The sequence below is a fragment of the Clarias gariepinus genome, chromosome 17, assembly GCF_024256425.1.
Source record: "Clarias gariepinus isolate MV-2021 ecotype Netherlands chromosome 17, CGAR_prim_01v2, whole genome shotgun sequence".
Classification (NCBI taxonomy): domain Eukaryota; kingdom Metazoa; phylum Chordata; class Actinopteri; order Siluriformes; family Clariidae; genus Clarias; species Clarias gariepinus.
In genome coordinates this window covers 25,668,892-25,689,050 of record NC_071116.1, presented here as the reverse complement: position 1 = coordinate 25,689,050, position 20,159 = coordinate 25,668,892, and the positions used below count along the sequence as shown (strand labels likewise).

Genomic DNA, 20,159 nt, shown 5'->3' with positions numbered 1-20,159 from the left:
AGGGGGTTATGTCTCTGGGCTGATGATAAGAAGTGGGTGTTGTGAGCTTTAACTGGATCATGTTTAAAATGCACTTACACAGTGAACTTCAGCCTGGCTTCATATTTCACCTGGATGGTGATCTGTTTAAAGTTATCCTCAAGCTTGTGCTCTTCGCTATCACTACAGCAAAGAAAGAAAAAACAAAGAGAGTTGGCTTCAAGGTACAAAGAAACCTCTCACAGCTCTTATAGATCACGATCACAGTAAAAAAAAAGAAAAAGGTCTCACGTGGACGCGGTAATGTTGATGACGATGTCTTTGCGGATGTGAGATGGATTGACCTCGAAGAGGATCTGGAATTCTTCCTGTGGAAGTAAGACATGACATACACTATATTTTCAAAAGTATTCGCTCGCCTGCCTTCACATGCAAACATCCAACTCTTAATCCATAGGGTTTAATATGAAGTTGGCCCCCGCCCTCTTTGCAGCTTCAACTCTTCCAGGAAGGCTTTCCTCAAGGTTTAGGAGTGTGTTCATGGAAATCTTTGACTATTACTCCAGAAGCACATTTGTGAGGTCAGACACTGAAGTTGGAGGAGAAGGCCTGTCTCACAGTCTCCGCTCTAATTCATCCCTAAGGTGTTCCATCAGGTTAAGGTCAAGTTCTTCCACACCAAACCCCACATCACAATCCCTCCTCCACCAAACTTCATCAGATAAGTACCGTTCTCCTGGCAACCGTCAAACCCAGACTCATCCATCGGACAGAGAAGCGTGATTTGTTACACGTCTCCACTGCTCTAGAGTTCAGAGGCGGCATGCTTTACACCACTGCATCCGATGCTTTGCATTGCACTTGGCTCGGATGGAGATGCTCGCCATGGAAACACACTCCATGAAGCTCTCTACGCACTGTTCTTGAGCTAATCTGAGGGCCACATGAACTTGGGAGGTCTGTAGCTATTGACTCCGCAGAAGGTTGGCAAACTCTAAAACCTCTATTCTTTTACAAATGTTTGTAGAAGCGGTCTGCAGGCCTTATACACCTGTAACCATTTGGATGGTGAGTAAATATGTTTGGCAGTATAGTGTACTTAAGGGGCATGCTGTCTATGAAACGCTATCAGTGATTATCGGTTCAAGTCCCAGAGCATGTCACCAGTGAGTATGTCTTCCTCTTTAACCTGTACTGTATGTACATTTATCATTAAATGTTAACGGAACATTAATGTAAGTTGAGAAGTTAGTTAAACTGTTTCAATAGTGTGATATTCAGATCGAATTCATTATCATAGAAAGATTCCTGAACGAGCTTGGATTTAAAAATTAAATTCAATAGTAAGGAAGAAACCCTTACAGAATCAAATCTTTTTTTATTTATTTACAGTACTGTGCAAAAGTCTTGACCCCCCCAATTACTTATTATCGTAGTTTCTCAGTATTTGCTCTTTTTCTTTAATTAGGCTGCACAGTGCCTAATTAAAAGAATTGGCTGTTTATGTAACAACCCCAGCAGCAGCAGCCTCGTTTCCCCTCTCGTCTGTTCCAACTAATCACCAGATCACCAATGAATGACAAAATTATACAGTATGTTGATGTGAAAACGATGTGAATGTAGATCTTACGCTTGCGTCGGATTTGAGGAAGGGGTATCCTACTGCACACACGGTCTTAGTGTGATTCACCTCACAGTCTTTCTCTTTAGGCTGCAGGACAATAAAGAGACGTTACGACCGGCAGAGTGATAATAAACGGTAATTAGGAAAAAAATTTAACATTATATTTCTTAAATTTATCATCATACAAGTACAAATGGGTGACAAATTAAAGGAAAAAACAAAGGAAAAACTACTTAGAGTGTGTCTGTGATCACTGGAGGCACTGCTACAGTTTCAGCGATCCTTGTCCTGACCTGCATGATTACACAACTCAAATCGTGTCTTTGCTCTGGGATATTTCCAGATCCAAAGAAATCAGTCCAAAGTTGCACTCTAGCTGTCCTGACGGTTTGTGTCGGCCCCAAAATCTTACTAAAACACACTCGCCGGTAGTTTTTCCTTCAATCCGTCACTCGTCTGTAGTTCAGCTTTGAACCTGACAGCTAGAACCGACCTCCACTTTGACGTAGTTGATGTTTTCCGTGGTGCTGAGTGTGACCTTGGTGTTGTAGGCATTATCTTTACTGTTCGAGATCTTAATGTTGACGCTGAACTTCTCCTGGTCGGCCTTAATGATGAGGCTGGGATGTCACGACACAAAGAAACAGGGATTACTCAACATCAAACACCAAACTACTGACGCATTTGGCTTACTTATGTATGATGAAAAAAGACATGCCCTATATCAAAGTCTTTAAGTGCCACGCTGTGTTGTAAACTTTGTTTAATATATTCCATTTGGAAATGATTAAGTGCATTAAATTGCATTAAAATTATTACTACCGGTGTTGTTCAGGTCAAACCAGGACTTGTCCCATGAGCAGAGGAATAACTGTCATAACTGATATTGAAAGAAGACTTAAAATACAGTATGCCATTTCCTCACATGCCTGCAAAATTAAACAAGCTCCTTGGAGGCCAACTTTTCATACATGAAGCAGGCTCAAATCATGGCTCTTGTGAACTGAGAAAACCTTCTACCTTGATGGTATCCAAGCGAAACATAGATATAAGTGCATTAGTGTAGCAGGCAAGTATAACGAGAAACAAAGGCGGTTTTTACTCTGTGTTCTGTTATACTGCACAATCAAAAATCCCAGTTTGACCTGAACCCCCCCCCCCAGTTTTTAAATATTACAGTGACTATGACTGCTAGTGACCACTAGAGGGCAAACTGAAGCAACAAGTCACAGGTTTGGCTGATTTAGAAATAATACAATAACAATATGATTATGCTAAAGGAAGAAAAAGAAATCTTAATTTGTAATTTATATATATATATATTTAAGGTTTTCAAAAGTGTTCAAATCCCAGTATTAAGATTCTCTTGGCTTTCCTCCACAATCACATCTATGATATTTTTGAAGTTTAATAAACGTCATGGGATAAAGATGATGTGGGTAAGATGAACATACACCCATGGCCAAGTTTCAACCTCCTAACAGACGTTGTAGCACAAACCCCGGGACTTTACACTGTCCACTCGAATTGTCTACTTTAAACTTGTTTATGCGTTTAAACTTGTTTACCTGCTGACATTCGATGTGGCTTGGAGGTGTAAATCAGCGGTGCACTTCTCAGCATTTCCACAGTCTACTAAAGCAAGCTGAAAAAAAAATCAAGAAATAAAGCAAAATAAAACATGCATGCACAAATGCATCCTCTGATAATAAACTGTCAGCTCAACAACTCAATAAATACTGCGAAAACTCCACCCCATTATCTCTGTCATGCTAATAAGCAAAGTACAATACTTCTGTTACATAGTCGCTTATACATACTGTACGAAATGGACAAGAAATACAGTACACATCATGCTTCCACACAGGAAGAGCCTTGGCCCACCCGGAGCCCACCCGGAGCCCACCCACACTGCACGGACCGTACGCCCATGCCGGCTAGTCTAATCCCAGTCCAATAAAACAGCAGGAAGCCTTTACACTCTAATACACACTGCAAATCCTCTGTAAAGGTCAGATTCTGTTTGTACATTGATGCATCATCTAAATACGTCATGAAAAAATGTGTGTTTATTCTCTTATGATCCACTGCTGCTTCAGACAAACATCTCAGCAGGCTCTGAGGATGGTGTACTGCCAGAATCTTATCGTTCCCAGTGGTGCGCGGGAATGTGGCAGTCTGAAAAAAAGAGCAAGATTAACAGCGAGAGATGAAGGATGGAGGATATTTGTTCTGAGCGATTGTTTCTACCAGGATTGGCTCTTACTCGAACTCACCACGGAGCCAATCCTTAAAAGGAGTTCAGAAATCGTATCGTGTCTGTGTTAAACTTCTTTACACGAATTTCGCTTTCTATCCTTACACTAACATTAGCGAGCGAGAAGTGATCTTTTTCGGTGTATGCGTGCGACACAGCAACAGAGGAGGAATTCAGTCACATCCAAACTGACTCAAAGTGACTCTCACGATATTTAAGACCTGACAATTCGAGCTTCCTGTTTGATGAGCAATTGAAGAAAAGGTTAGAAATCTGGTTTCATCTTATCTCATCACAAACACCGACCACAACATTACAACTCAAAACATTTTGTCCAATATTGTGTAGGTTCCTCTTTTTGTCCTCCTTGTGTAGGTGCTACTGGGACAGTTCTGACCGCTTGGTGCATGCGTCCACAAGACCTCTGGGGGGGGGGGGGGGGGTTGTTTGGGTTTGGGGCGGGGGGTGCTGTGGAGTCTGGTACCAGGGTGTTGGCAGCGGATTCTTTCGGTGCTGTGGAGTTGCAGGGTGGGGCCTCCACGGATCGGACCTGTTTGTCCATAGGTGCTCAATCAGACTGAGATCTGTAGGCGTGTTGGTGCCCTTGAACGCTGTCTGTGGGCTGTTCTGGTGCCTGTCTATCATAGCCAGGATTGACTTTTTTTTGGTAATGCGTTGACTTTTATGTGGAATCGGACTGGATCGGCAGGTCTTTGCTCCCCTCAGACATACTGTAAATAAGCCTTGGGTGCCCATGATTATGTAATATTATAATATACATAATACATAAATAATTATATAATTGAATCAGGATTAATGTGTTAATATTATGTGGTGTTAATTTTATGTCTGATGGTGTACAACCTCTCATTAACTTGTACAGAGACATACATTTTGTGTGCTAGTACAGTTTGGTCATGTCACAGCTCCAGAGACCCTGGTTCGATCCTCAGCCCCGCTGTCTACATCTATGTGGAGTTTCTGTTTTTCTCAAAAGTCCACGTGGGTTTTCTGTCGGTTTTCTGCCATATACCAAAAACAAACTCTAAAGGTGTGAATAAGTGTGAGAATGGTTGTCTGTTTGAGTCCAATCCACAGAGAGAGTAAGAGAGAAGAAGAAGCAGTGCCGAACACAACAGTACATGTCCAGCATACCTCCCATTTCTTCCAGAAATGTAACCTTATGTAATCTAACTAATGCCTCAGCTGTGTCTATATTTGTGTGTGTGTTTGTGTGTGCATGCAAGAATGTTACTCCTAATTCATTAATAATTGTGACCTAATTTAAGTCATATCCCCTGCTTATGCGGCCCAGCGTCTGTAAACAGTCACACTGCCACTTCATCTCAAACACGTTGGCAATCACCAGTGAAATTCGATATCCGATATTCCCGAATTCCCGACGGAGAGCTAGAGAGCGTGAGAGTTTCCCAGTGCCATCAGATTCTCATTACAACCCTGAGTGGGAGAAAAGCGTTTACTCAAAAGAGCGGAAAATCTTTGCTGACAGCATTTGGATCGCTCACAGCTGTTACACACGGCGCCGGCATTTCAGGCCAACTACATTGTCGATACCAGAGGAAGATAACGGTAATCTCAACTTAAAGATCCCTAGTCTCTACCATAGTCCCAAAAAGTGTTTAGCTCATTCTGGACTGCTGATTTTAATTGCATGGGAGAAAACACAAAGCTCAATGTGTGACCTCAACAGAAGGTTTAAATCTTTAATGCATGGGTGGACAAATAATAAATTCATTAGCAAACCACTAATTATGAATATGACAGCAAAATCTCAGAAGATCCCTTAACTCAGACTCTCATAACTTTTTAAAAATACAAATTAAATCATGGCAGATTTAACTACCAATAAACTGGCCAGAACATATGGTGCATGTTAGCTAGACTTAAATTTACATGATAAGCTAGATTTACATGAGCTTTAAATACTTAGCTAGGTTTAAATTGGGTAATTTACACAAATGACGTTATTTAGGTTAAGGTACAGATTTACATTAGATTTATACAATTAGTTTGATTTAGATTAGATTTGTACGATTAATTGGATTTAGATTAGACTCGCTCGAATTACAGGTGATTTACACTACAAGCTAAATTTAGATTAACTTTACACAATTAGCTAGATTTAGATTAGATTTATATAGTTAACTAAATTAAGATTAGATTTATACAACTAGCATGAATTAAATTTGATTTAAACTACTAACTAAATTTTAATTTGATTTACACAATTAGCTGGATTTGAATTAAATTGGATATATACAATTAACTAAATATAGATTCGATTTACACAATTAGCTAGCTATATTTAGATAACACAGATAACTAGACCTTATTAACACCTACCTTAATTTAGATAAGATACACACGGTCATTTACATGACAGATTTGAAACGTGCTCCCAGTGCACTATAGCAATAAAAAACTTGTAGTGAGACGTTGTTGAGACTGAGACTGAAACACTGAGAGGTGTTCGGTCCTTCAACCACCAGACATAAACCACCATCTCGTTAGAATAAAAGGCTGAACAGAAGATTACCGTTTTATTGAGTGATGTTGGTAAAGTTCCATCCAGCACCGGGCCGCCGTCTACATTCACTAACCCGAAGTCCAGCGACACCATCAGAGGATCCCTGAAGTCTAATTTTTCCTGCAATAAAGAAAAAAAAAAAAAAAAAGATGGCACATCAGTCAAGATCATGATGGCCTTGCTTGGCCTCGTTATGTCTCAGGAAGCCTGAAATCACGCCGGACCTGATTTACTTCACATTCAGGTCCAAAACTCTGAGACACGTGCAGGAGTGATAGTGTGGTCTGTAACACAGCCATTATCATTACTTTTGGAAAGAAGCTAGTTTTATCTGTACAATTATACTTCTTAACTTCAAAACTATTGATGTCAATTACACTGTAGGTCAGTTTACCTAATAGTTACTATGGCTAATTATGTGATAGTTTACTGCGAAATCTATTGGCCCTGTTTAGAGGACCATAAGGAGTTAGTGAGCAGTACTGAAAAGAGAGAAAGGGAGAGAGAACACATAGTGAGGAAAGATACTCAATGTCAAACAGTTGTTTTTCTTCATGATAGCATGTGTAATAAAAATAAATGCACCAGAAAATTTTAACTAAAGGTCAGTTCAGATAATGCACAAGCTACTGTAGTAGCTGATGATAAGGCTAGCTGCGTAGCATGAGAAAAAAGTAAAGCTAACATTAAAGCTAACTAACCAGATTGCTATCATCAGTCTATCATCAATCAGAGCTACTTAGCTCAACTATTGTGTGGGTTAAACCAATGTTTTAATTGTTTTAGCAAACTAAACCAATTAGCGTCCTACTGCGTCCTATTAGCGTCCTATTAGCAGGCTAATCTGATTTTCAAAATGAAAAAGTGAGACGAGTTTCTGGAGACACACACACACACACACACACACAAAGGACATGCTGTGGTAAAATTCTGAGACCCTTTTGTTTATCTTGGCTGTGTTTTTTTATTGACAGAAAAGTGCTCTGTTCTGTTTCTAAGTGGTCTGGATGTAATTTCGCTGATATACTTGCTTTGACGACATACACTCTGGTCGACATTACACTCCGGTCATGACTGTTTCTGATCTTAATTTTTTTTCGCTACCTGTTTAGAAAAAAGTTCATTTAAATCACGATTAATGTGACATGAAAACAATTATAGCACATGTTTTTATTGAACTCAGGGTACGGTTTGGCGCATAGATCATCAAGCAAAGACTCCTTTTTTGGGAAAAAACTGAATTAGAACATCAAGGGCGAGACACAGCACTAGAACAGGAGCCAAGATCAGACGATTAACTAAACTGCCCTTGTGATGTCATATGATCAAGTTGTGACCAAATATCTGATCTAGCTTAAAAACTACTGAGACTCAGCAAACTCCTCTCAACAATACAACGTATACGTGTATACACACTCTGTCCACTTTACTACGTACACCAATAAATGTGTGCGATTTTTTTTATTCAGCCAATTACTCCATATGGACAAAAGTATTTGGTCAAACCTGCAGTGACACAGTATCCAAATACATACACCTCAATATGGAGTCGGTCCGGCTTTTGCAGCTGAGACAGCTTCCGCTCTTTTAGGAAGGCTGTCCACAAGATTTTGGAGTGTTTCTGTGGGAATTCGTGTCCATTAATTCTGTTGAGCATTTATGACGTCAGGTACTGATGATGAACGAGAAGGCCTAGCTCGCAATCTCCGTTCCAGTTTATGCCGAAAGTGCTTAAAGGGATTGAGGTCAGGGCTCTGTGTTAGGGCCAGTCAAGTTCTTCTACACCAAACTCATCAAACCATGTATTTATAGTCCTTGCTTTGTGCACTGGGGTACAGTCATGTTGGAATAGAAATGGGGCTTTCCTCAAACTGTTGCCACATTGTTGGAAGCATAGCATTGTCCAAGATGTCTTAGTATGCTGAAGCATTAAGATTGGCCTGAATTCAATAAATAACACTCATCTCCTCGTCTATGCCGATTTATCCTGTATACAGGGTCATATACAGGAGCCTACAGTATCCCAGGAGACTTTGGGCATGAGGCAGGGTACAACCTGGACAGGGTGCCAATCAAATGCAGAGCACACACACACACACTTACACAAACTTGTGTCCTCATTTGCACACTACAGGTAACACCAGTTAGCTTAATCTGCATGTCTTTGGATTGTGGGAGGAAACCGGTACACCCAGAGGAAACCCACCAAGGACAGGGAGAATATGCAAACTACATGCGGACATATCCAGGTCCCAGGTGGGAATCGAACCCTTAACCTTGGCGGTGCTAACCACAACATCACCGTGCCGCCTCAATAATGAACAGGTTTGGCCAAACACTTTTGTAGCACATTGGCACAATCATGCAGCTACAGATTAGGAGTTTCAGTTAACTTTCACACCATCTGAATGTAACCTCAACTCTAAAACTCTGACAGTGGCGTTGTTGTTCATTCCAAGATGGTGTAAGTATTTCAGGAAATTGCTGATCTCCGGGGATTTTCAAGCACAACATTCTGTAATAGTTTATGCACAATGACAGGAATCAAAAACATCCAGTTTGAAAGAAAAAAAAAAACACTAGTTCTGATAGCAGATAGGTCAAAGAGTTCAACTGAGAATGACCAGACTGTCTCAAGAAGACAGGAAAGCTATCATAACTTAAATAACCCCTTTTGCCTCTTTTTTCCTCTTTACAGCCGTGTTAAGCAGATAAGCAGGTCAGCTACAGCAGTGGAATATGACATTAGGATCTACTCCTGTTAGGAAGAACGCCCTCGCAGTGAAAGGCTACAGGATAAGTGTGTGAGTGTGTGTGTGTGTGTGTGTGTAAGAGTGGGTATGGTCATGTTTTTATTTTCTATCTTTTATAGATTGCAAAGGCTCTCACGAGAATAAGAATATCTGACAGTTTTGACATCAGGGACATTTAGCAGAACAGAAAACCTTTTTTTTTTTTTCAGTGATAGTCATGGCAGTAGAAGAAGCTTACAACGATAGAAAGACCTTTGCGTGTCTGTGTGTGCGTGTTTGTGTGTGAACTGATTTACTTGCCGACATGTAGAAGGAGAGGTTAATGCATTGTTTGTTTATGATGCTGACGTTCTTGTGGATTCTTCTCTCATCTGTATCTTTAAATCTTCCTCTCGCAATGGCACGCAGAGAATCAAGAGTCAGAGTGTAGTGGATCACTACACACACACACACACACACACACACACACAGTTATGAAAGATGAAATATGAGAATTATAAGACTACGGAAGAAGAGTTTGTACGAGAACTAAGGTATGTAATGTCTCACGTGTCTTTGACTTGGTCTTTTTTTCAGACTTGATAAGGTACGTGAAACACACTTTTGTCATCACACACACTGTTTCTTTGCTGTGGACCTGACAGTTCGGCTGCTGCACGTTGATTTTGTTGGCATCGAAGCTCATAGTGGCATGGAGTTCAGCAACATCCCGAGACCTGAGACACAAATATTGTCTAGATTAATGCAATTGTTCTAACAAGTTAGTGTTTCTATAGTAAGAGAGCATTCATACAATAGTTGATCAACATTAAAATTACACAAAACAAATGAAATAATCAAATTAAACAAATACTGATGGATAAATGGTGAAGTTTTCCATAATGAGACTTGAAGTTTTCTGCTGTCTTGTAAAACATTCATCTGTGTGGGACTCAACAAGCTGCATTTTTGTCTAATTAACTCAAAGAGAAAGAAAAACAGGTTGGTGAGGCGACGACAAGTGAACAACCCGAATCACTACTTATACATTAGAGCACTGGTGACAGGATCATGGCCACCCAGGGCTCATCCATGCCTGGGACATTTTATGGTATAAACGTGTAATAAGCTAAATCCTTCTAAAGAAAAAAGTTTATTTTTCCCTCTTAATTTTAGTCATTCCCAATTTCCACCGAACTTGGCAGCTCCTCACTATCGAGTGTCACCAGGGGAGGTGAAGGCTATCATGTACTACTTCCAAAACCTTCAGCTTTAAGCGAACTGCTGCATACACAATTTTGGGGAACGAGGTAATACACTCGGAGGAAAGCGCTATTCATTATCTTCCACCTATGTGGGCTCACAGATCTTCTCATGTCTCCTTGATTGACAAGTAGGGGTAGGACATCCCTCCTCGCGAGAGCACCATTAATTTTGCTCCCTAGGAACTCCGGGTAATACTATGAAGATTTTTTTTTTTTTGTTGCTGCGCCAGATCCTAAAAGGAAACGATTTAAGACTGCCGTTTGCTTGATGCTAAATTGGTACCCATAAGCTGCTCTTTAATAGTAACAACAACTGCTTCATAGCTAAACACGTCTCTGCTGCGGCTTCCAGACAAAAGTGAATGTTCTCCATTGAAGCAGGAAGCATTTATCCTGTTAACAGTTCCAAATTTTAACAGTGACATGCAAATGAAACTCCCAACAGACTGGGTGGAGGATCAGTGAGAGCCAAGATAGCGGAGTTCACCACTTAGCCCCAGCAGCTGTGAGAAGGAAGTAAGGGAAGCATTTAGGAAAGGCGTGAGGCAGATAGGGAGGAGGCGATGGTGTGAGTGGGCGACTTGAATCTCTGTTGTAAATTCACTTTACACATCTGAAAAAAAGGATGCTTGGCCAGGCTCTCATGCTTGTTCCTCAGAATGAAATTCCTGTGCAGTTTGTGAGCAAGTGGGATTGAAAATGAGGCGTGGGAACAAAAAGATTCTGCAGCGAGTGATGCTTTCTCATAGAGAAAAGATCTCCTAAAGTTATCAAGGTGAGATTCAGAAGGTTGTGGTTATGCTCGAGTCTTTGATTAAGACCTTCTGCATTTATTCATTTGGCAATAGGCATTATTTGTACATGAGCACAAGAACATTTATAACCTAACAAGTGATTTGTCTTATTGCAAGTGTGTATCTACTTTGAGATATGAGGCTAAAATAGGGAGTCTAATATGCTTCCACATAAAATTCCTTTCTGTAAATTTCTGCCTCAAATCAATTTTAATGCTTTGATGTTTTACGATTTGGTTCGGGTTGCCAGGGTAAAAGGATTTATTTGTTAATTTACCACACAACACATCTATTATGGATATACTTACACACACAAAATCACACACAAACACACACACACACACTCACCAGTACAGTGCAGCGCCTCCAATACCCCCGATGGTGACGTCTATAATTCCGTCATTGTTTAAGTCCATGATTCCGTGGATGGACTGACCGAAGAACTTCATCTTCTCGCCGTCACCTCCAGAAGCTATGCGCTAACGCACATACACACACATGTATTACTCTTTGTGTAAAACTTTATCATTAACATCCAGCATCTAACCCCATCATCTTTCCACAGCTGATTGGAAAGATAGGCTTCTGAAGGCTCCACACATCCATTTGTATCTGGATTTCCTCACAGACTGCCAAGATCAGAAGCACCAGCTCCTACACAAACATGTTTAGCATCGGTGCCCCTCAGGGGTGTGTGCTGAGCCCACTACTGTTAAAGCTTCTGACTCACAACTGCACCTCTAGTCACATCATAAAGTCAATAGATGACATCACCGTAGTCACATTCACTTGCAACAATTGTGACACCTCATACAATGGAACGTTCCTTTAATGTTGCCATGGTGAAGCGAGTGGACAGCTTCAAGTTCCTTGGGATCCATGTTGCAGTGCACCTCTCCTGGACCACAAACATTAGTTTTTCTGTCCAAGACAGTTCCAGGTCCAGCAGTTGCACTTTCTCCAACAGCAAAAAAAAAAGTACACTCTCTCACACCCATCCTATTATATTCACCTTGTTCCATCCTTAAAGCCAGTGGCTTTTCTTCAAACCTTTTCAATCTATTGTTCATCCCTCTTCCATCTTGTAGATGGTCTGCCATAGTTTTACCTCCAAGCATCCATCTCCGGGAAACCAAATTGCCCCATTCACACACCCTGCTTTGACCCCACCCCACAGAATCTGCATTTTTTCTGCGTAAACCAACATTATTTTCATTCTAATTTCATTATTTTAAAAAAATACAATAAAGTTGGAACATCCAATATACTGTGATTACCTGGACGTATTTTTCTCGTATTGTGTGCTCAGTGCCATGGTAGATGTACACTGCCCCACGGTGGTCATTCTCCAGTGGTGACCCAATCACTACATCATTATAGCCGTCCAGGTTGAGATCCGGGACAGCGGCGATGGCCGTACCGAAGCGAGCGCCACATGGCTCATTCTTATTCACACTCGTACAGGAAGCGTGTGAGTGCGCTGTGCAGCATGTCTGGTTTACCGGCCGCAGGATCATCTCGAGTTTGAACATGCCCTCCTGTGGAACCGAACAGTACAGCAGATCATACACTTCACATAAAAATAGCATGATCAAAAGCTTTGAATAATCAGAAATATGGAAATATAAATCAGGACTGTGGAAATAAAATCGGATTGAAATATGGGTTTTTGGCTAAGTTTTTATATTATTATGGCAGATCTTTGTGTTTGTTGTATTATACAGTACATTGCACATTTTGAAGAAAATTCAATGCAATTGTTTGAAGAAATTATGCAGTAATTAAAAAAATACTTACACGTTTTTAATTACTTAAATTGACACCTGCTGGATAATTTTTTTTTTCTCCTGCAGTTGAAATTTAATTACCATTTCGTATTTAATTTTTTTTATATATAAATATAATGTCAATATAATTTCAATAGGAATAAAAAGCCATTTAGGATTTAGTATCAGCATTAAGATGAGATTAAGAAGCCAGATTTGAGGCAAAAAAAAAATAGAATAAATTAATTAATAAATTAATAAAAACGTAAAAGAAATCTAAAAATTATTTGGAAAAATGGCATCGCATTGCATTGCATTTTTTTCCCTTTAAGATTTGCTTTAGAGCAAAACAGTTTTGAGAACGTGACCTCTCTCTCTCTCTCTCTACCTCGAGCTTGTAGACGTAGACCTGTCCCTGTTCGTCTCTCTCAGGCCCCATGAACATGGGCGCTCCCACCAGCAGGAGGTCTGTGTATGAGTCATTGTTCACGTCCAGTGTTTGGAGGACGCTGCCAAAGTATGAACCGATCTGACGCACATAAACAGAGGCAGCAAGGAGGTTTAAAAGATGCCTATTTTTACTCAGATGCAAATGTAAATAATTTACTTAACATACCAGGGGACGTTCAAGTCAAACCGGGACTTTAATGTGCAGAATAACAGAAGACAATTCTGAGAGTAAAACGGATCAGGGGATCCACTTGCTGAATGTTTACGGTTTATGTTCAGCTCATCGAAATGTTTACCGCTGCTGAGAGTCTCATCACCGTACTATACTCGAAGTCTTCTGTAAATGTCAGTTGCTTTAATGCCTTTATCGCAAATCCCGGTTTGACTTGAACGCCACTCGCCCCCATATAGTGTAGAGTATTCTATTACACTATGGTGTACACACTGTATTAGCATGTGTTTCACATTTATATCAGGATTATAACGGGTCACCTGTTCTCCTTCGAGGTTCTGCGTGACCGTGACGTTCTCCCCGTTGAAGCGGTACACAATAACCCGGCCGGTGTGGTTGTATCTGGGAGCTCCGGCGATGTAGAGAACTCCAGATTCTGTATATGCTGACTGCACGTCGTAACCTTTATCCCAAAGTTAAAAAAATAACACATTATTAAATAAAGAAAAAGCTTTACCTTTTATTATTTTCAATTTAAAGTTGAAGAATCCAGCAATATCTGGTGTTTTTTTTCTTTTAACCCATAATTTAATACATATTATGAAGATCTCGGCATGATTTGTGATGCACGTGGGCAGAGCTTCAGATCCGTCAGCTTTTTTATTGCAACCTCACATTCCACATGTAACACTACAATTAATGTAAAACAGCTGGAGTGTAATTCGCTTTAATCGCTTCGAACTCTCAAACTTTAATTACGTAGGCGATGTTTGGTGATATCAGCGAAACTCAAAGCGGCAAAAATCCTCCCCTACATTCCAAACTCCTCTCCTTTTCAGTTCAACCCCACGGACACGGCGGACTCTGAGGAAGCTCCTTAAAAGGGGATGTGTAGCGAGCGACGGAATTTTCTTTCTCTCGGGAAAGTGTTTATGGGAACACAGCGTAGTGTTTAGACTGTGACCGAAGCCCTGTTTCGCTGCTTGTATGAAGAACTGTCAGGAAGTTGTTAGGAATATGACGTGTACCCGCTATTTATTTGTACGCTCCATCCAGAAGGCTCACGCTGGAATGAAAGAGGGATGTCGGACGTTTCTGCAGGTGCTGTGTTAAAATATTAGGACGTACCCACGTATCCGGCCATGCCTTGGTACCTCTCCACATTAGGGTTGTGGAAGGTGTTGTTTTTGGGCACGACGAACCGATCGGCCAACTGCATGACGACGGTGCCGTTCCAATCGTACGCCCCGACTGCGCCGAGCATCACACCCGCCTAGAGACAATCAACAATATGAATAATAACAAATATCATCATTATTGTTAACATTATTATTATTATCATTAATTTCATTTTATTCCTTTTAGTTTTCATAAAACTTCACCCCAGACAGTTGTCATGAATGGGACATTTTGCTATGGAGATAAAATAAGTTTTTTTCTTCTTTTTTTTTTTTTTTGTACCAGGCTCCAAAGGTTTATTTCCGTGGCAGGGGTAGCTTAGTGGTCAAGGCACTGGACTGCTGACTGGAAAATCACAGGTTCAAACCGCAGCAAAACCAAGTTGCAACTGTGGGGCCCTTGAGGACGGTCCTTAACCCCCAGACGTTCAGTACAATGTCGTAAATGTAACTTGGGTATCTATGGTAACTGACTCATTTTTTTCATCGACTCAACCAAAATGGTTATGTGAAGAGCACTTCATGGAAGCATTAACACCCATTTTGGGAGCGCTCGGACCTGTGTTAACACTTTAAAGAAAAAATAAAAGAGGTACTACTTTGTCTACTTTTCTTTCTCGGAGCAGCCATAATAATTTTATGTCACATGAGGGATTTCTGAGTGCACTTTCTTTGGTTTTACCAAATCAGAGGTCAGAAATTTCTTGGGATACGCCCTTATAATGTATCATCACGGTAAACCCAGAGTCGTTAATGGCATCCACAATGGTTCGGTGCGGCTGCAGGCTTTCATTAGCACCAAACTGGAGACAATCTTGATAGCTGGTTGGAAACTAAGAAGAGTGAAATCAGGAGTCTGTTGCAAATCCTACCTGGTTGGAGTGAAAGCCTGCAGTCACCCCAAGTCCTTCATGGATAAGACTAAAGAGCAATGATGTAGACATTTTGCATAGAGATTAACTCTGGATGTTTTGAAGAGAATGGGACTTACCCTAGACGTGTGAGCGCTGAATCCTGACTGAGACATCTCCATCTCAAAAGACGACGTGTGATTCCCAGATGTACCTTTTCAGCAATCAAAGCGTAGACAGAATTGTGTCTGTTATATTAATCGTGTCATAAGATAACCTTTATTAACCTGCAGGTTCATTCGGATTACAAACAGGAAGTCGTGTCCAATGAGGCAAAACTCGTCATTACCTTCCAAGGCAAAGATTTTGCTCCCTAGAGCGTCGACGATGTTGACGAGGGCTGCTTCGTCTTCCACGTTGAAGAAATGATCTTCCATTTTATTGCTTGCAATGGATTTGATCTGGTTAATGAACGTATTCACTTGCTCTTTGCTTTTATTTTGCCGGCGATAATCACCAAGAACCTGCGGATGAGCAAAAAACGAATGTCAGGTCAACGTTAGCGGAATTCCACCGTAGACCCGAGGATAGGATGAGACCGGGGAAACATTTTGATAATTGTATTATATATATATAAAATAATTTTTATTATAAATTAGTATTTTTATTCTATGTTAAATCAAGAGAAAAGAGGATTTCTGTTCATAGTGTAGTGTACATTAAAATCTTTGTAACACACCATCCGCTAACAACCACAAGCCAACACCTCTTGGGTATTTAAAGGGATAAATTGCTGTGCAGCTAAACCTAGTTAAATTGAAACCTTTCTGTCTATGATAAAATCGCAGACGTGGTAATCTCCCGATGCACACAGGTCCATGTCTTTTGGCACACTGACTTATGACAGTCGGTGCTCCCTGTGACTGTGCGTGCAGCCTGTTGGCGTGTTACAAAGCTAGTCTCAAACCTTATTGATACCAATAATATTGGTCAGCCAGCCAAGTTCTTCGAAGCACTAATGTGCTGTGGTGTATATGTTTCGCTTTTAATAATATATGGACAATTTTCCTCCAAAATCATGCTGTTGTTTGGGCCATCAGCGGTACAAAATATCTGACACCAAGCATATGTGTTTCAAGCATCACTAAGCTTGGACACTTACAGCGATAGCGAACCTCTCAATCCCGTCCTTCTCGCAGTCATTGACGACATCTTTTAGTCTGTAGTCATCATGTGACTCTCCATCTGTGACAATCACCATGACTTTTTTGACCCCCGGTCTGGCTCCTCGCTCCGCAGTGAACGCCTCTTTCCTGTAACAGAAAACCGATCGGTAAATCACCAGTAACAGGTTCACACACATTCACATTCCAAATAAACGACGTGTGATATGGAATTAATCACGTAAAGCAGACCTGGCCGTATCGATACCCAGTGCTGTCATGGTTTTCAAGCCCTGTCTCTGTGGAATCTTCTCTGCATTTTTAACCAGCTCGTCTGTGGTAGAGAACTGGCTGAGGTTAAAAACGTGGCCGACGTCATCTCCGTATGACACGATGCCCACCTGGAAAGGGGACGGACATAAACACTGTGAGTTTTGTCACAACTCGCTCTTCCAATGATATCTTCACGTTTCGTAAATTGGAGGATCCGAAATCAGCCTCAGTCTGACAGAATTTAAAACTTTGCCAGTCCTTTGGTATTTGCCTGAAGTTAAACCTGCGCCATAAATGAAATCAAAATGTTGAGTACAAGTGACGTTATGAGCGGTTACGTGCCTGATGATGTCACAGCATCTAGTGTTTTTTTTTTTTTTCCGTTTTTTTTTGCGCTTTTGCCCCAAGATGAGCGTGGCTATACACGTCACTCAACACGATAGTTCACCATGAAAACTGAACCTTCAAAGATGAATAGACAGATGAATGTATGTTTATTCTTCATGCGGAATATTAAAACCATATTTTTATCTCATATTTAAAAAAAAAAACGTGCCGCTTTTTTATTCTGATTGTTTAAACAATTCATCTTCTATAACAGCAGCTTTGGTAATAGTGCAGCTACAAAACACATTCTTATATCATTGCTCTAATATATTACTGACACTTATTCTGCAATGAGAAAGCCTTCTGGACAGAAGAGTTTACACTCAGGAAGATGAAAAGCGGTGCTTTTTTTCTGTCTTATTAACCTCGAGAAAGAGGCCGGGGATAAAACAGCCACGTAGGAAATGAATTAACCTCGTTTAGATCTTGGACCACAATCCTCTCTGTCACTGCTAATGTTCCCCAAACACGTTTTAATTCCTTCCATGTGGCGCAAGATAATATACCCAGTGACAATAAGCATAAACACACACAGGGTTTGACACAGCGGACAGAGACGCGATTTATTCAACATGATGTCATTTATCAACAAGGAAAATGCAGTCTTCCTGAGTTTCCAGTGCCACGTTCAGGAAAACGTTCAACTTTCCCCAAAGTCTGTTTCTGTCTAAAGGATTTTCCTAAAAGTGGTTTTAATAAGACATTACATCAAAACCGCACCGAGGCTGCATGAGTGATTAACACCGAGGTAGGAATAATAAAAACCAGGGTGGAACCGAGGTGTCATAACTTTAACTTGCCAGGCATCGTCATCATCATCATCATCATCATCATCATCATCATCAGCTCTCACAGGCTGGTAAAGTGATGACAGTTTGTACAGTAGCTGCAGTAACATATCTTAAGTGATCAGGATTTAAATAGTCCGAAATCGATTTGTGTAATATCTATAATGAGAATCTGTTAATCCTGATGAGAAAGCCTCACCCTGGCTGGAGGGATTTCAATCTTTCCCAGAAACTTGACCAGAAACTTTGTGATTTCCTTCCAGGGGAAAATGCTGTTGGATCCATCGAGCACGATGACGATGTCCATGTCCTGCGTACACTCTAGAGAAATAAATAAACGACAGGAAAGACACAAGGTGGGATATGAGCAAAAGACAAACATGCCATATGTTTATTCGTATGATGGTTTATATGATGTAAAGTGCATATTAGTTAGTGGTGGTGAAACGAGCCGCAGATGTGTATGAATAGTTCCTCACACTTCGGCCCTCGGGTGAGTCAGAGATTGAATGGAGAGTCATTGTAAACTGTACCCAACATAGCGCAAAATAGTTTTAGTTTTACTACTGTTTATGGGGTTATATTCGGGCCCATTTCTAAACATTTTCACTTGCTCACTTTGTGCCTACCAGGGTTGCCAGATCATACTGACAAAATGCCACATAGGGAGTGCTGAAACCCCATCCACTCTGATAAAAAAAAATAAAAACGCCTAAATAACCCACAGAATGTTATATATAAAATTATATGTATATTGTATATGCCTATAAATAATAACCATCATTATGCCATGATGAACACACTTCGCTTAGATAATCGCTTAACAATTAGGTATTACACATTGCATTTTAAGATTATATATATACATGCATATATAAACAATGGTTATTATAGACTTGAATGTTGTTATTGATCTTTAACGTTCATAACGTTTGTCTTTCCTTTATTAATTAACTAATTGATTTATTGCTGCTGATAATGGCAATGCAAAGCTGGATATCAAAGTCAACCAAGAGGATACCTGTACCTGTATCAGGACTTGAGGTGGGCGTGGCCTAAACCAATGAATTTTTGTGTTTTTTTTTATTTGAGTTAAATTATTTTTTACATTATTATTACAATTCCGTATAACGTATTGCGGTTACAGTGCTAACTCTCCCTGGTTTCCTCTTCCTGTACTCTGCAGTGCAGAACTGATAAGAGACAAAGAGACTCAGATGCTACTGTACTGTAAGTGCGTAATCAGGGACAGCGTCTGTGTATATCCGCATGTGTGTGTGTTTGAAATTCGGAGACGCTGTATTTAAGATGAGTCACAGGTTCCTGTGCATCGGAGACGTCGGCAGTTATAAACCGTGTCCTAAATTGGGCATGAAGGCCAGAGGGCAGGCCGGAGCTTACACGCCCGGGAATGTGTTAATATACACACTTTTTCCACGTGTCCCTCAAGAAAGTGTGTGTGTGTTTATGTGAGTGTACCTCGGACAGTCGGGGCGATGGAGTTGAGCACCTGGAAAGAGGAGCTGATGTTGGAGCAGACGCCTGTGATGTACTGCTGATTTCCACACATGTAGCCGTACTGAGGGCCGCACGCCTGCAGGGACATTAACACGGACATTAAAGGCACGCTTTCTTTTTCCGCAGAAACAGCCACTGTACTATGACAAAGGACGAATCAGTAGAACGAAATAATTCATGTCCAGGGTGCGTCCCAACATATGAAGGTCACTTCCAATTTTTTGGTAAGTCATTGTCCAGGTACCAGGATACGAATACAACTGGCTATACACAGTATGAAGCTAACACATTCTATGATCTTGTCCTAGTTCTTTAGAACCTCCCCAATTCATTCATTCTCACTTTCGTCTCCATTGGTATTGCTCGCCACGTCATAGCAATACCAACTTTATCGCCTCTGCTTCTACACAGTGG

The 20,159-nt window shown here is 40.7% G+C and overlaps 1 protein-coding gene across 1 annotated transcript in view; it reads right to left on the bottom strand.

The window, feature by feature from the left end:
- The window catches only part of itga1 (integrin, alpha 1), a 65,857-nt gene that overhangs the window by 10,708 nt on the left and 34,990 nt on the right, over positions 1-20,159 (bottom strand). The window contains exons 5-23 of the mRNA XM_053515521.1: positions 19,707-19,821; positions 18,427-18,548; positions 17,032-17,180; positions 16,779-16,929; positions 15,966-16,140; positions 15,757-15,830; positions 14,716-14,860; positions 13,908-14,050; positions 13,354-13,494; positions 12,477-12,737; positions 11,548-11,678; positions 9,711-9,877; positions 9,462-9,598; positions 6,418-6,528; positions 3,172-3,248; positions 2,097-2,223; positions 1,610-1,690; positions 271-347; positions 79-162 (exon numbers count right to left, since the gene is read on the bottom strand). Coding sequence (XP_053371496.1) covers positions 79-162; positions 271-347; positions 1,610-1,690; positions 2,097-2,223; positions 3,172-3,248; positions 6,418-6,528; positions 9,462-9,598; positions 9,711-9,877; positions 11,548-11,678; positions 12,477-12,737; positions 13,354-13,494; positions 13,908-14,050; positions 14,716-14,860; positions 15,757-15,830; positions 15,966-16,140; positions 16,779-16,929; positions 17,032-17,180; positions 18,427-18,548; positions 19,707-19,821 — 2,468 coding nt within the window. The remainder of the gene's footprint in view (positions 1-78; positions 163-270; positions 348-1,609; positions 1,691-2,096; positions 2,224-3,171; positions 3,249-6,417; positions 6,529-9,461; positions 9,599-9,710; positions 9,878-11,547; positions 11,679-12,476; positions 12,738-13,353; positions 13,495-13,907; positions 14,051-14,715; positions 14,861-15,756; positions 15,831-15,965; positions 16,141-16,778; positions 16,930-17,031; positions 17,181-18,426; positions 18,549-19,706; positions 19,822-20,159) is intronic.